At 36.4% G+C, this 14237-nt stretch overlaps 1 protein-coding gene across 1 annotated transcript in view; it reads right to left on the bottom strand.

Moving 5' to 3' along the window:
- ERCC6L2 (ERCC excision repair 6 like 2) overlaps positions 1–14237 on the bottom strand; it is a 132467-nt gene that overhangs the window by 19012 nt on the left and 99218 nt on the right. The window contains exon 17 of the mRNA XM_047698953.1: positions 13567–13721. Coding sequence (XP_047554909.1) covers positions 13567–13721 — 155 coding nt within the window. The remainder of the gene's footprint in view (positions 1–13566; positions 13722–14237) is intronic.

Raw genomic sequence — 14237 nt, 5'->3', positions numbered from 1 at the left:
CCTGGGTGGCTCAGTGGGTTAAAGCCTCTGCCTTTAGCTCAGGTCATGATCCCAGGGTCCTGGGATCGAGCCCTTTATCGGGCTCTCTGCTCAGTGGGTAGCCTGCTTCCTCCTCTCTCTCTCTCTCTGCCTGCCTCTCCGCCTACTTGAGATCGCGCTCTCTCTGTCAAATAAATAAAACCTTAAAAAAATTTAAAAAAAATCAATAACATGTTTTTATAGCTTTTTTTTTTTTTTTTAAGGATTTTATTCAAGAGAAAGAGTGGAAACAGAGGGGAGAGACAAAAGGAGAGGGAGAAGCAAACTTCCTGCTTAGCAGGGAGCCTGACGTGGGGCTCGATCCCAGGACCTGGAGAACATGACCTGAGCCAAAAGCAGACACTTAACCATCTGAGCCACCCAGGCTCCCTGAGTGTCTACGTTTTACATTTCTGTAAATGTCTTTAATATCTGGATTCATGAATCACAGCTGGATTCTCATATCTGGCTTTTGCATTCAATCTGTTGCAACAAGGTAACTTTTGGTTGGAGTATCTGAAGAAAATCAATATCATAGAGATATGTAGTTAGAAAAGGGAAGAATATTTTAATAGCCCTTTCAGATAACTGGAGATACTCTTTTTTTTTTATACTGCATCAAAACTCAAGGTTAATTTCATGTAAAACCTGAAACTGTATCAGTAAATTTTTTATATTGTTAAAATTAAAATTCATGAGTATATCTTGTACTTTGGCTGGCTTTTTTCCCCAGCATGATTTTGTGGTATCATTCACTGGTCATTTGAAAATATCAATTAACTGAGCTATGCAGATCTTCAAAACGATACATTCAACTGTAGAACACTGGAAAACCGTATGTGTTGTTATCATCACCTACTGCATCAGAAAAAAAAATCTTTTAAGTATAGGGAAAGTGTCATGGTCATGGTTTTTCAACATTTTAGTTTTCACTCGAAAGCCTGACTTTTATTCCTGACAACACGTACTGCCTGTTGTTTTCCTTGAAGTACAAATAAAACTCACTAGGTTCATTTTTAAGACATTATCTACCAAATATACAAATTTAAATAACCAGTATGCCAGTACAAATGATGTTTTATTTTATTATTTTTTTAAAAGATTTTATTTATTTATTTGACAGAGAGAGAGATCACAAGTAGACAGAGAGGCAGGCAGAGAGAGAGAGAGAGGGAAGCAGGCTCCCTGCTGAGCAGAGAGCCCGATGTGGGACTCGATCCCAGGACCCTGAGATCATGACCTGAGCCGAAGGCAGCGGCTTAACCCACTGAGCCACCCAGGCGCCCCACAAATGATGTTTTATAAAAAAAAAAAAAGTGGCTAGTTCCGTTTCCAGCCAATTAAACAAATGCTTATGTACATTTCCTATTATAGCAAACAGAATAGAAAAAAAGATGAGTATGAAAGGGTTGAGATTTGATAAAATTAGCCATTTTTTATCAAAGATATAAATTCATCAAGGATATCCATCAGAGAAGCTAGTTTTCTTTTCCTGCAAATATGTAACAGTACAGAACCTAAAGGCCATGAGGCATCATGGGGGCCACAGCTCAATTCACACTGAGCTGCCAGCACTTTGCTCACCATCGCTTTTGCACCATTTGTACAAATCTTAACAAGTGGAAAGCGTACTTAGAATTATTCTGAAAAAAGTTCTGACCTTGCAGACCCCTACAAGAGCCTCCAATATCTTAGGGGTCCATCCCATGGATGACACTTTTGAGAACCACTCATCTACCAGAAACTGACATGCCTTCATTCAGCACATACTTGCTACCTCCATGCTGGAAAACAGACCAGGCTGATCCAGAATGGGTTTTGGTTTCACCCAGCTTTATGTCTACACACAGGAAAAGGCTCCCGGCTTAGCGAGGGAAAACAGAAGAGTCTTTCTGTCTAGAAAAATGATTAGCAGCTCCAGCCCTGGCTCTTGGCCTTCTTCACCAAAGAATAGTAAGATATTCTGCACATGTTGAAAGTTACTTGTCAGCATATAAAATCTTACATTTTGGTCTGTTCAGGTCAGTTTAGCATCTTTTGATTATAGCTCTACATTCAAGGCTTTTCACGATCCATTCCCCCTATACAGCCTTACTCTTTCTGATGTCCAAGATAGGCTGGTCTGGTTAGGCTAGTCTTCTTGCTACTGCCAGACACATCATGATGTTCACTTTTAGAGTCAAATTTCCCCAGCCCTGCCTTCTGCCCAGTATAGTCCTACCCATTCTTGAAAGTCCAGATGCATGAGACTTTCCTTGCATCTTTTTTTTTTCTTGCATTGCTATTTCAATTTCTCACTTGATAGCTTTACTATATAAATGGAATCTACCAAGTGCCTCATTAGTGCAGTAGGTAGCATGTCATTCTCATAAATGGAATCTACCTTGACTTAAGAGTTAATGTAATCACACACAGCATACTAAACCAAGCAGCAACAATGTTGCATGTAGACCAAAAATCCTAATTTCACACACCAAGGGAATACAGCAAAATCAAGGGGCCCTCTTTGAATAGGTAGGACCCTTATACTATTGGAAACTATTTTGATTGCTTAGATCTTACCTGTGTAACTGGATCTATACATGCCTCTAACAGAGAACAACCATATGTGTTTGTGTGTGTGTGTGTATGTGTAGGTATATGTATATGTGTATATATATAGAGAGAGAGACAGGGAAAGTGAGGAGGAGAGGGAGAGTCCTGAGTCATGTACCCAGCAGACTTCCAATAAATGAATGTCGGATGAATATAAACTTACACAAACATAACACAAGGAAGAAAAATTTTTGGAAGACAATTTACCAAAAGCAAAATTTCTTCCTCTGAAGGTATTCATTACTTCACCTGGCAACAATAACAGCATAACCTTAAAAACTGAATAAAAGTAGGATATGTCTTTCCAATTCCATTTTTAAGCAATGGCTGCCAGAGTCATGAAAATTGTTTACAGATTAATTGAAAGTTGGTTCTGATAGTAACTTGGCTACAAGATGATGATACCTTTAAAATAAAACATCAGCGTACCAACAATCTTGACATAAAATCTGTGAGAGCTGACTCTGGTTACGTTAACAGGGATATCAGCCTCATCAGGAAATTGGCAAAAATATCACAAATTCCACAAGAAATTTGCAAAAGAGTCTCAAATTTCGTATTAGATCAAGGACCACAGTTCAAACCTATTTATCCTGCCTAAAGCCAATCCACCACACAAGAATTCGTGTTTATGTTAAAAATTCCTCCCATTTTTTATTTGTAGAATCTCTTTGAGAAGGTTTTATTTAGTGTCTATTAGAAACTCAATTAAAATTAGTAAGCTCTGATTAAATATCTAGGTACTAGGTACCTAGCTTCTGGGAATAAAAGAGTAAGACTCAGTTCCTAACACAAAAGAGTTTCACAAGCTAACCAGGAATACAGTGGCAAACATTATTGATGGCCTTACCAACAGCCACTGTTACTCTTTGTTTTCTGAACAAAAATAGAGTTCTCTTAGAGATGTGTTGGGGGAAGATGGATTGCTCTCTCAGTTTTGGGGGGGGATAAACTGAGGTTAGGGAAGCTAGTAGGCATGTTTTGCAGGAAAGACCGTTCTCCCCAATAAAGGGAGACAAATATGAAAAGAACCACACCTTTCTGTCTTTAGATACATTTGTATGAGAAAATGAGTTCTTGAGATGCAGTAATTATCCTACAACATGAGGCAAAAGGCCCAGGGACTATATGGTAACTTACTAAGGATAGTGGGGCAGAAGATGAGAGAGCCTGAATCCTTACAGTGTCACTGATCTGTAGCACTAAACCTGGACATAGCCCCCAACAGACTGGCTGTTACGTGAATTAGCTCAATAGTCCATTGTATAGGTTACTTTTATTAATTAACCAATTAATTAATCTTTATTGAAGTAGAGTTGACTTACAACGTTACATTAGTTTCACAGTGATTTGACAAGTCTCCGTGTTATGCAAGCCACCATCTGCCACCATTCGGCACTACTACAATACCATTGACTATATTCTCTGTGTTGCACCTTTTATTCTTGTGATTTGCTCATCCCATAACTGGAAGCCTGCATCTCCCACTCCCCTTCACCCATTTTGCCCATCCCTTTCACCCCTCTCCCCTCTGGCAATCATCGGCTTGTTCTCTGTATTTATGGGTCTGTTTCTGCTTTTTGTTTACTTATTCACTTGTTTTGTTTTTTTAGATTCTGCATATAAGTTAAATCCCATGGTATTTGTCTTTCTCTGTCTGACTTCTTTTACTTGGCATAATATCCTCTAGGTTCATTCGTGTTGTTGCAAATGGCAAGGTCTCTCTTTCTGGGTTTTTTATTGTTGTTGTTTTTTGTTTTGTGTGTGTGTGTGTGTGTGTGGTTTTTTTTTTTTTTTTTTGTGGCTGAGTAAAATTCCATTGTGTAATATACCACATCTTCTTTATCCATTCATCTATTGATGGACACTTGGGTTGCTTCCATATCTTGGGTATTGTAAATAATGCTACAATAAGCATAGGAGTGATATATATATATATATTTTTTTTTGAATTAGTGTTTTTACTTTCTTTGGGTAACTACCCAGTAGTGGAATTACTGGATCATATGGTATTTCTATTTTTAATTTTTTAAGAAGCCTCCATACTGTTTTCTTTAGTGGGTGCACCACTTTGCATCCCCACCAGCAGGGCACAAGGGTTCTTTTTTCTCCACATCCAACACTTGTTTCTTGTGTTTTTATTTTAGCCCTTATGACAGATGTGAGGTGATATCTTATTGTGGTTTTGATTTGCAATTGCCTTACAATTAGTGATGTTGAGCATCTCTTCATGTGTCTGTTTATATAGGCCACTTTTAGATGGCTATTCTATTCTTTGCAGCTGAAAGCATTCTGTAGACATACTATAATAACACATACTACAGTGATAAGTGCTACAACATACACACGCACACACACACACACACACACACACACACACACATAAAAATGAAGTTAAGGAAGACATTCACATTGCTTTGAAGAAGCCTGAGGGGCAGCCATCATTGATGATCCAAGGGGCAGGAGTTCAATAGGCAAACACAGATGAAATGGAATTTTATTTTATTTTTTAAAGATTTTATTTATTTATTTATTTTTTGACAGAGAGAGAGAGTGAGCACAAGCAAGAAGGGGAGCAGCAGGCAGAAGGAGAGGGAGAAGCAAGCCCTTCGCTGAGCAGGGAGCCCGACATGGGGCTCAATCCCAAGACTCTGGGATCATGACCTGAGCCAAAGGCAGACGCTTAACCAACTGAGACACCCAGGTACCCAGAAATGGAATTTTAAACAAAAGAATCACAGGAGCAAAGGCATGGCAGGGTAAAAGTCCATGGTGTGCTTGGAGATTGGTTTATAAGCTGAAGGCTGACCAGAACAGCCTGTTTATTTTTATATCCCCAGTGTCTAGCACAGTGATTTATACAGACTATCAGTAACTTTGAATGAGTGTAGCAGAATGAGGCTGAAAAAGCAGGCTGGGGCCCAACTGAGATAGGCCTTGTGTGCCATGGAAAAGAAGCACAAAAAGACATTTCACAGAGCTTTGGAAGACAGAAATTAAGGCCCAAAATGACTGTTTAGATGTATTATTACTGCTAAATGAGGAAGCTCATAAAGTCATGCATGGGTAGGGATATCTTTTCTGACACGGTTACTTATGTTCTCCAGTCTTGAGTGGTTTCCTATTCCAGCACTATGGCCAACGGATGACAAAGAGTGAGTGAAAATGAATACCAGCCTTTATGCTGCTCTAAAATGACTAATATCCTTATATGATCTGCCAGCGTACCTAGTTTAACATTAACTTGTGGAGCTAAAAGTGCAGGAGCCCTGACATCATAGTGAAGATGACTGTGCCTTATGTAATACTTTTGTGCAGGAATTCCCAATGACCAACATTTTCTGAACTCTCACTCTGTGCTGCCTGCTGCTAAGTCACGGTGTTTATGAAAGTGTATACCAGATAGTTTTAAGTATCTAAAAAAAACTTTTTAAAGTAAAGGATACATTCAGTCCACCTGAATTTTTTGTTCAACTGCTAAAGTGAGGGTGTTCTTCACAGGCAAGTTATTTTGGAAAATTAGACTGATTTTTCATACTGGTAAAGTAAAATGGAGTTAAAAAAAAAAAAAAAGTAAAACCTCCAAACCAAAATAGAAGCCAAAGGAACTGAGGGAAAAAACACAACAGAAGATAGAAGTGTTGAAAGACTATAGGGATCTAAGCTTACTGATATTATTAGGCCTGAGGGAAATCACTTACCATCTCATTTTTAAAAATCAGTAAAAACAATTCATTTGCATTAAATAGTCTCCAAGAATCCTCCAAATTCTGAAATGCTATGATTCTCTCGTCTTAAAATTTTGTTTTATTCATCCTATAAAAATTCAGAATTCATATGCGTAGAGACAAGAGTCTCAGATGACAAGGCAATAGGTGTTTCTATTAAGTGGCCATGTCCAATTGATACCACGGTTTTCACAGAGGGATAAAATATAATTTGAAAAGGGATGTTATGTGTTTAACTTTCTTTAAGTCACTAGGTAGAGTCAATCACAGTTCAATGAGATCATATATCTTTAAGTTTTTGTATTGTTAATGAAAAAGCATTATTTGAAGAAATAGTATTTTTTTAACCATTTAGAATCTTCCAACTATTCTAAATGGAGAAATTGTTTTAAGAAGCAACATCTATCTTCTATGTAATTGGAACAATGGCTGACTAGAAGAAGAGTTAGAGTCCAACTACTTCTTGTTAAGCAAAGATTATTGGTGTCAGTCCAATTCATTGTTATATTAGTTTATAATTCCTTTCAAATGCATTTTTCCTATAGAATTCTTCATGAAAAATGAGCCATAGCTCAGGTGGGTCCTTCATCTATAAAATTAGAGAACTAGACATCTTCTATGGTTTTCTAACACATGCTATTATTGGTACTATTAACAATAAAAATCATATTAGGACATTGTAGGGAGTCTCACTCATTGCTTTTACTGATCAGCAATAATCATAATTACAAGAAAAAAAATTTACATTATATTCTGAGTAATTTCAATGTCTTTCTTGCAAGAAGCTGAATGTGTTTTGTACACAAGCTCAGCAGTCAAGTTACTCCTTTAATCCTGGTAACACCACTGTGAGGAAGGATGTCATGTCTACTCACAGCTACCAGCTAGGAGGGGACTAGGTTATTTAAAGTTAATATCAGAGTCTCCTTCCTCTGACTAAGTAACAGGTGTTCTTCATGAATTATTACTATCTTTCTGAATCAATCCTAGTTCCAAAGATAGAAAGTCTTCATGCCAACACTAGTTATATAATGACATAAACACACACACAAAATTAGAAAAATCTTGATCTCTACTCAAATTACTTGAAAAAATGACTTTCTGATATAAATACCATAAAATTAGCATCTAGCTATAGAATGAAAAATGATAAAACCATAAGAAATCTCACCCAGTAAGAGTTAATTTTGTTACATGCTGAAACCATAAACCTTCTTTACTCAACTACTTCATAAACCAGTCATTTGTGAACAATTACTTTAAACCATCATACCATTCACTATCCTGAAAAATAGGATAATGGAATGCTATATCTCCCCAAAGTCGACTTCATTGTAAACAGTCCATCCCTCCTTGCTGACTCCAAAAGCTGTATAAACATACTGCAATCCAATCCACCATAGCTCATAGAAATCCTTTCTTTAAGAAATCTACAAAACGCCAATCTAATGCGAATACAAGAAAGAGGAGTTCTTACTAACACAACATTTTGTATTTACAGTATTCCGAGCAGTGCTTAAACCTGCACGGGTTATAAAAGACACCCTTCCCCACGCTCCCCCGGGCCTGGGCTGACAGCGTGCTTAGGCCTCTCATTTACACCACACTGCAATAACATAAAGAAGGGTTTACTATTAATCCAGGTTTTACTACAAAGCGACCCGTTATTTCTCTGTCAAACACTGGTAAGAGTGCCAAGTGTCTGTCATCCAATTCAGGGGATTAAGTCTTCTTTTATAGTCTGATACTTGTACCAATTTATAAAAATACAGATATAGTTTCTTAGAGTTGGTCACAGTCTATATTTTGGCGTGGATTCAGGCACAGAGGTTGACCATGACAGCTGGCAGGAAACGGAGGGGAGAATACATCCCCTCCTCTTGGTCACCACGTCTCAGTTGCCATAGTGATTAATCCTTAATTGAATGCTGTCTTTGTACATTTCTTTTCAGAAAACTTTAAGTATACTTAAGTTGAAAACATGCAGTTGATTGAAAAAACGAGGCCCCACACCACAAACAGGTATCGCTAAATTCTGTTACATACTTCCATATATTAAAAGAACAAATTAACTTTAATAAAGGTATTATCAGTCAGTCCTTTCAGATGCTTAAAAACATTTCTTTCTGGTCTGAGTTTAAACTGAAACCACCCACATTTTCCCTCTTGTTATCAGACATCTCATCTTTTAAGATAAGCTGTCTTCAGAAACGGCTCTAAAATATCTAAACTTAAGACAAAACAAGTTCTTATTTTATATAGTTTGTATTACTAAATAACCAAGTTTGATTAGAAATTTATTTTAGGAGAGACAGGTTTTCATTCAAGACATCTATATAATATATAAGTTGAAACTGATTTATAAAAGTCTGAACTATAAGAAACACGGAAAAGATAGTATATTTGAGGCCTTCTAATATATGGTTGAATTTGAAAAGCAGGTTCTGAGCTATTGTCATTTTGGTTATCAATAATTACATCAAAAGGACTGAGAAACTCTAAAAGGATCATAGGAGTTCATCTAGGATTGTGGTATACATTACTTCTTTTTTGTAACTTTTCCATTTAGTTAGTATACTCCTTTGCAATTTAGTTAAAAGCTCCTACTTACACTCAACTATAGTATTCCTTGGAGAGTGAAATACTTGCATATTGTGACTACTGTTAAATGTGTGTTGCCTTCATACAAGTAAATAGGATTTGTTTCATTTTCTTAGGAAGTGAGACAACACATCTGCATCTGGCTGCAGACACACAGACACACACACACAGACCACACGCAAGCATATGCACACACACACGCACACACAATCTTTTCAAACACAAATAAAGGTCTCTAATAAAACTTTGGTGACAGACAAGAAGCACTCAGAAGAATTCTCAGTAATAAAGATTCTGGATGTGAGCCCCAAGATGAAAGATACTGTACTGTAGGTGGGAGGTCTGGGGATTTCTGGAGACTTTAGAAGCAAGAGGTTTGCAGATATTTTCTGACACTATGGCTGAGCCTCTTTTGCTTTGTTTTCCTTTACCTTAGTTTATTCTCCTTTCTTTTTTTTTTTCTTTTTTTCAATTTTTTTGAAAACTGCAAATTCACTATTGCCACTACACGCTATCGCCACCTCCGCTCTACAGTTCTCTCACTGAGTGACATACATTATCTCTAACCAAAGATGATGGTGTGTTTCGGTGATTTACTCATTAAAGGTGTTTAAGTAATTTTGACCAGATATGATGAAATCGGTGATTATGAATTTTTTTACTTGGAACTTCTGCAAGATGACTCTGAAATGTCATCAATATCTCATCTATGTAAAGTAATATTATTTTAAAAAATCTCTCCAGATATCCTAATTTAACCATCTTTATAAATAGTTTTAGTAAAAAGAGAAAAATGGTACTACCATAGTTCCATCTCCCTGACATTACTGAGGTGGTATTTAGTTTCCAGAAGATTTATAATGATGAGATACAAGAATATGATATACAGAGATAATATGAAGGGCTAGTCTGATGGCAGAGTGATGTCTCACTCATTTGAATGTCAGCAGCTTTAGAGATATCTTGAATTAAAAGCAGTCACTTCAATCAGTGAATCAAAATAAAGTAAATCTATCAGCTTTACGCAGGAAAGTTACTAATATCTCTAATTCTAATACAGAATATTTAGAATAAACTAATATAAATTATAAAGTACTGATGGCTTTCTATTTTCATAAGCAAAATCTCAGTAGTCACATATAAACTTCTGAAGGATATTCTACCATGAATATTCTTGTTTTTCTTTTTAAGGGAGTCCAAAGCCCCAGATTTGCTAATATTATCCATTCTTTTATTTATAATTAAATATGGTTGCATACAGCTATTTATGGATTATTTTTCCTCATTGATACCTCCCTTCCAGGGGAATTAGAGACTGGACATTAGTCTTACCCAGTGATGACAATACCTATTTCTCACTGAGTGCTTACTTTGTGTCAGGTACCGTCCAGGGTGTTTTACCTCATTTAGTTTTCACAACAACTTTTTGAGGTAAGAAATATAATTATTTTGTATTTTAAACACAAAGAAATTGAGGCACAGAGAAGGTAAGTGCCTTTCTCAGGGTCACACAGGAAGTATGAAGTAGAGCTACAATCTAAACTATGACATTCTGAATAGAGTTCACGCCATAGGCTAGTTATAACTTTGGCTCCTGGAAGATTACAGAGTTCAACAAATTGAAAATGAAACTCATTACATAAGGCTTTTATTACTAACCAAACTAAAAAGAGGAAAGCGTGAGACATGTCTCAGGAGTTGTAGTTGTATGTCAAAAAAACCAATAGTTTCAGTCTTTGATGGAGGTGAAAAATTAAGAACATCATAAATACATAAGATCACTATTTTGAAAATTCTGATTTTCTTATGACAAGTAAGAATTTTCTTTTTTAATCCTAAGTCATGTACTGTCCCCAAGTGACTTTTGTATACAGGTAATAGATTACAACTTTTAAGAAATTACAGCGGTATTATTAACCTGATGTATTAAATGGTAGAGGTAAAATCTGAGGGACTGAATCTTATTCTGTTGGAATTTTACTGTATCAAGTATTGATTTAAAGAGGTTGGCTGCTGAGATGAGCATGTTTGTACAGACTGTTCTTGGCCTGCTAGCACTGGTGGCATGGGATGGGACCTCCTGCTTAGTGGCCTTAAAACTTGCCTGAATATTTTACACCCACTATCATAGTCATTAGTCAATATTTACACCCACTATCATTAGTCATTAAACAACACATTTCTTCATACACCCTGCAAAAAGGTTTACTAAGTTGGTCTGTGTGTGATGGGGAGACATACAGCCTCAAAGGGCATATTAGAAATCTTAGGGGATGAATATTTCAACTTATTTCTTGGTAAGAAATGTCCCTTACTCCAAAAATCACTGTGAAGAGACAAAATTTCTGACAAGATTGTGCTGTCTACCTCAAGAATGTTAGGGCTAAAAAAGATTGAGAACTACTGGGATTGCTAACGTAAGGATAAAGGAACTCCCTTGCCCCTGTTTGGCCTAATTAAGGGCAAAGTGTATTTCTACCATTTTAATTTTTTACAACTTGCCTTAAGAAGGTTCCAAAGGGACCTTTATTTCTTTTATATTTAGGTGCTTGCTTCTCAGATCCGCTTTGGAATGAATTACATGAGACTGCAAATTTGTTTTCTGAGAAATATTTAAATAAACCAACAACCAATATCCAGTTAAATGATTTCATTAACATCTACTACAGGGGTTTGCCAAATTAGCTGATGTTTTCACATTAAAATTTGTTTGTTTGGATAAGGACATAGTTAAAAAAAGGGGGGGGGGGGTATGGTTGAAAAAATACAACCCTAAGAAAAAATTAGTTGTCTATTTAAGAGATTCTGATAGGCTCTTCTTTCTAATATAGCAAATTTCTGGCAAACCCAGCATATTTCTGCTTACCTTTTTCAGATAGCTCGTTTACAAGGTAGACTAGCTATAGAAATAGCTCTCTACAGTGTTGGTTGAGATATGGTATATTCCTAGATCAAATGAGAATATATTAAAAAGGCAGCATACTTTCATGTGTTATATTGTGGCATTGTGCCTTTGGATTAGAATGAAAAATGCTAAAAGCACAACCTTTCAAAGTCCATTATTTCATTTACTCTAAGGATATTATCAGACAACTGATTGCTCACTAGATCATTCGGTAGTCACCATTTAAAATCCCAGGTGACAAATTTCCCTCAAATTAAGTGCTAGGAAGAGCTTTCTTCCTCCTTAGAAGAGCCAGCATTTTTTTTTCTTTTTCTTTTCCTTAAGGACAACAATTTAGCTCAGTGCTTCTCAGCGGGGTGTTATGGCATTTTGAGCAGAACAATTCTTGGCATGTGGGATGGTTCCCCCTCCCCCACGACAGCCATTTAGTCTCCCTGGCCTTCAGACATTAATGCCACTCGGGCACTCAGTCACTGTGACCACCCAAAGTGCCCACACACATTTCCAAATGCGGTAGTTGAGAAAACACTAAATAAATTGTTTACTTCCTTTGTCTACCGGGAAACTCAAACTTGTCATTTAAAAAAATATCTGGCTAAGAACATTATGTCTTATATATTTGCATTTAACTTTCTCTCAGTCCTCAACTTCTAGTTTAATTTATATTTTCCTTGTTTTTGAATTTCATTTTGTATTCTGATTTTATTGTTAGGAAAATCCAAATCCTTTGTGGAACCAGAGGAGGTACAAATAAATAAAGACACCTTGACAGTTCAAAGGCATTTCCCTCACTTCATTCTTAAAAAAGTAGTACTAACTAGAAACAGAGTATCATTGTTATATACAGTACCCATTTTTAACTCCTACACATAAAGTGATAGAAAAACTTCTCAGACAATCAGCTCTTAGGAATAAAGAATAATAAGCCAAAGAGAAGAAAACATTTTTTAAAACATTTGATGAAAGTGACTATGTGTAAATAAAATACCACATTAACATAAATCCTTATAGCAATTTTAAATAAGAAAAGCATAGAGGATCTACTTATTACTTATAACATTATATGAATCCTTTTTAAAAATATAAATTCTAGGGGCATCTCAGTGGCTCAGTCGGTTAAGTGTCCAGCTCTTGATTTTGCCTCAGGTCATGATTTCAGGATCATGAGACAGAGCCCCACATTGGGCTCCATGCAGGGTGTAGAGTCTGTTGAAGATTCTCTCTCTTTCTCTCCCTCTGCCCCTCAGCCCCCCACCCCTACTCGTCCCCATGCATATTCTCTCTCAAAAAAAAAATATATATATGTATATACACATACATACATATATAAATTCTATATGAAGTTAATTTTTGTCATGCCTTCATGTTAGATGAAAAATTCTGAAGGAAATCTAATCATACACTTCCCTTTTCTGTATCTGTGTAAGTGGTTTTGATTCTGATTTAACTGAATGATTCCCTCAGATTTCTCATTTTTTGGCAAACTTTTATTAAGAGGAATTATTAAGCAACTCAACACTATTAGGCATTTAAATATAGATGTGCCTTTTAATATAAAACATTTTAGCACAACAGTGCTCCAAATGGCATTCTGTTTTTTATACTTGTTTGTGTGTCACTTATAGTCTCAGTAGCCACTTTTTTTGAGGAAGTATTTAGAGAAGATCCTATTGAGTAACTTCTAAATACTAAAGATGTCAGGACCCTGTGTTCTCTTACCTTAGAAGTGCAAACAGCTACATTGGCGGGAAGCTGGGAAAACTGCTTCAATTCAAACACATCCCGTGCTGCCCATCGGCTCATGTGATTTTCAGCTTTGCTAGATCCAATCACAGTCTGGTTGGAGTGAATATAAGCCACTTCTTGAACACCATCTGGGAGGCAATTGGTGTTTATTAAGTGATGTTTCGTTGTCAAGCAATAGGGTTCCATGTATACTTTAAAATTTATCAGCAATATACTAAAAAAGAAGTTATGCTTTATTCTTTTTTTTTTTTTTAAAGATTTTATTTATTTATTTGACAGAGATCACAAGTAGACAGAGAGGCAGGCAGAGAGAGAGAGAGAAGCAGGCCTCTTGCTGAGCAGAGAGCCCGATGCGGGACTCGATCCCAGGACCCTGAGATCATGACCTGAGCCGAAGGCAGCGGCTTAACCCACTGAGCCACCCAGGCGCCCCAATTATGCTTTATTCTTAATCCTCAAGAGAAACATTGAGTTTGAATGTTAACATCATAATATTCTATTTAAAAAAAAAATGAAAAGAGTTCAAATATACTGGTCTAGGTTAACTTGGAAATGACTTTTCCTTCTCATCAATATGAGAATTTTTGAGATTGGATATCAACCTTTAGATTTCAAGCTGAAATGAGGGTTTTGGCTAAGAAAAA

Source organism: Lutra lutra, chromosome 13, assembly GCF_902655055.1.
Source record: "Lutra lutra chromosome 13, mLutLut1.2, whole genome shotgun sequence".
In the NCBI taxonomy this organism is placed as follows: domain Eukaryota; kingdom Metazoa; phylum Chordata; class Mammalia; order Carnivora; family Mustelidae; genus Lutra; species Lutra lutra.
Note: the sequence above shows the minus strand (reverse complement) of the source record. Positions and strands in the feature narration are given on the sequence as shown.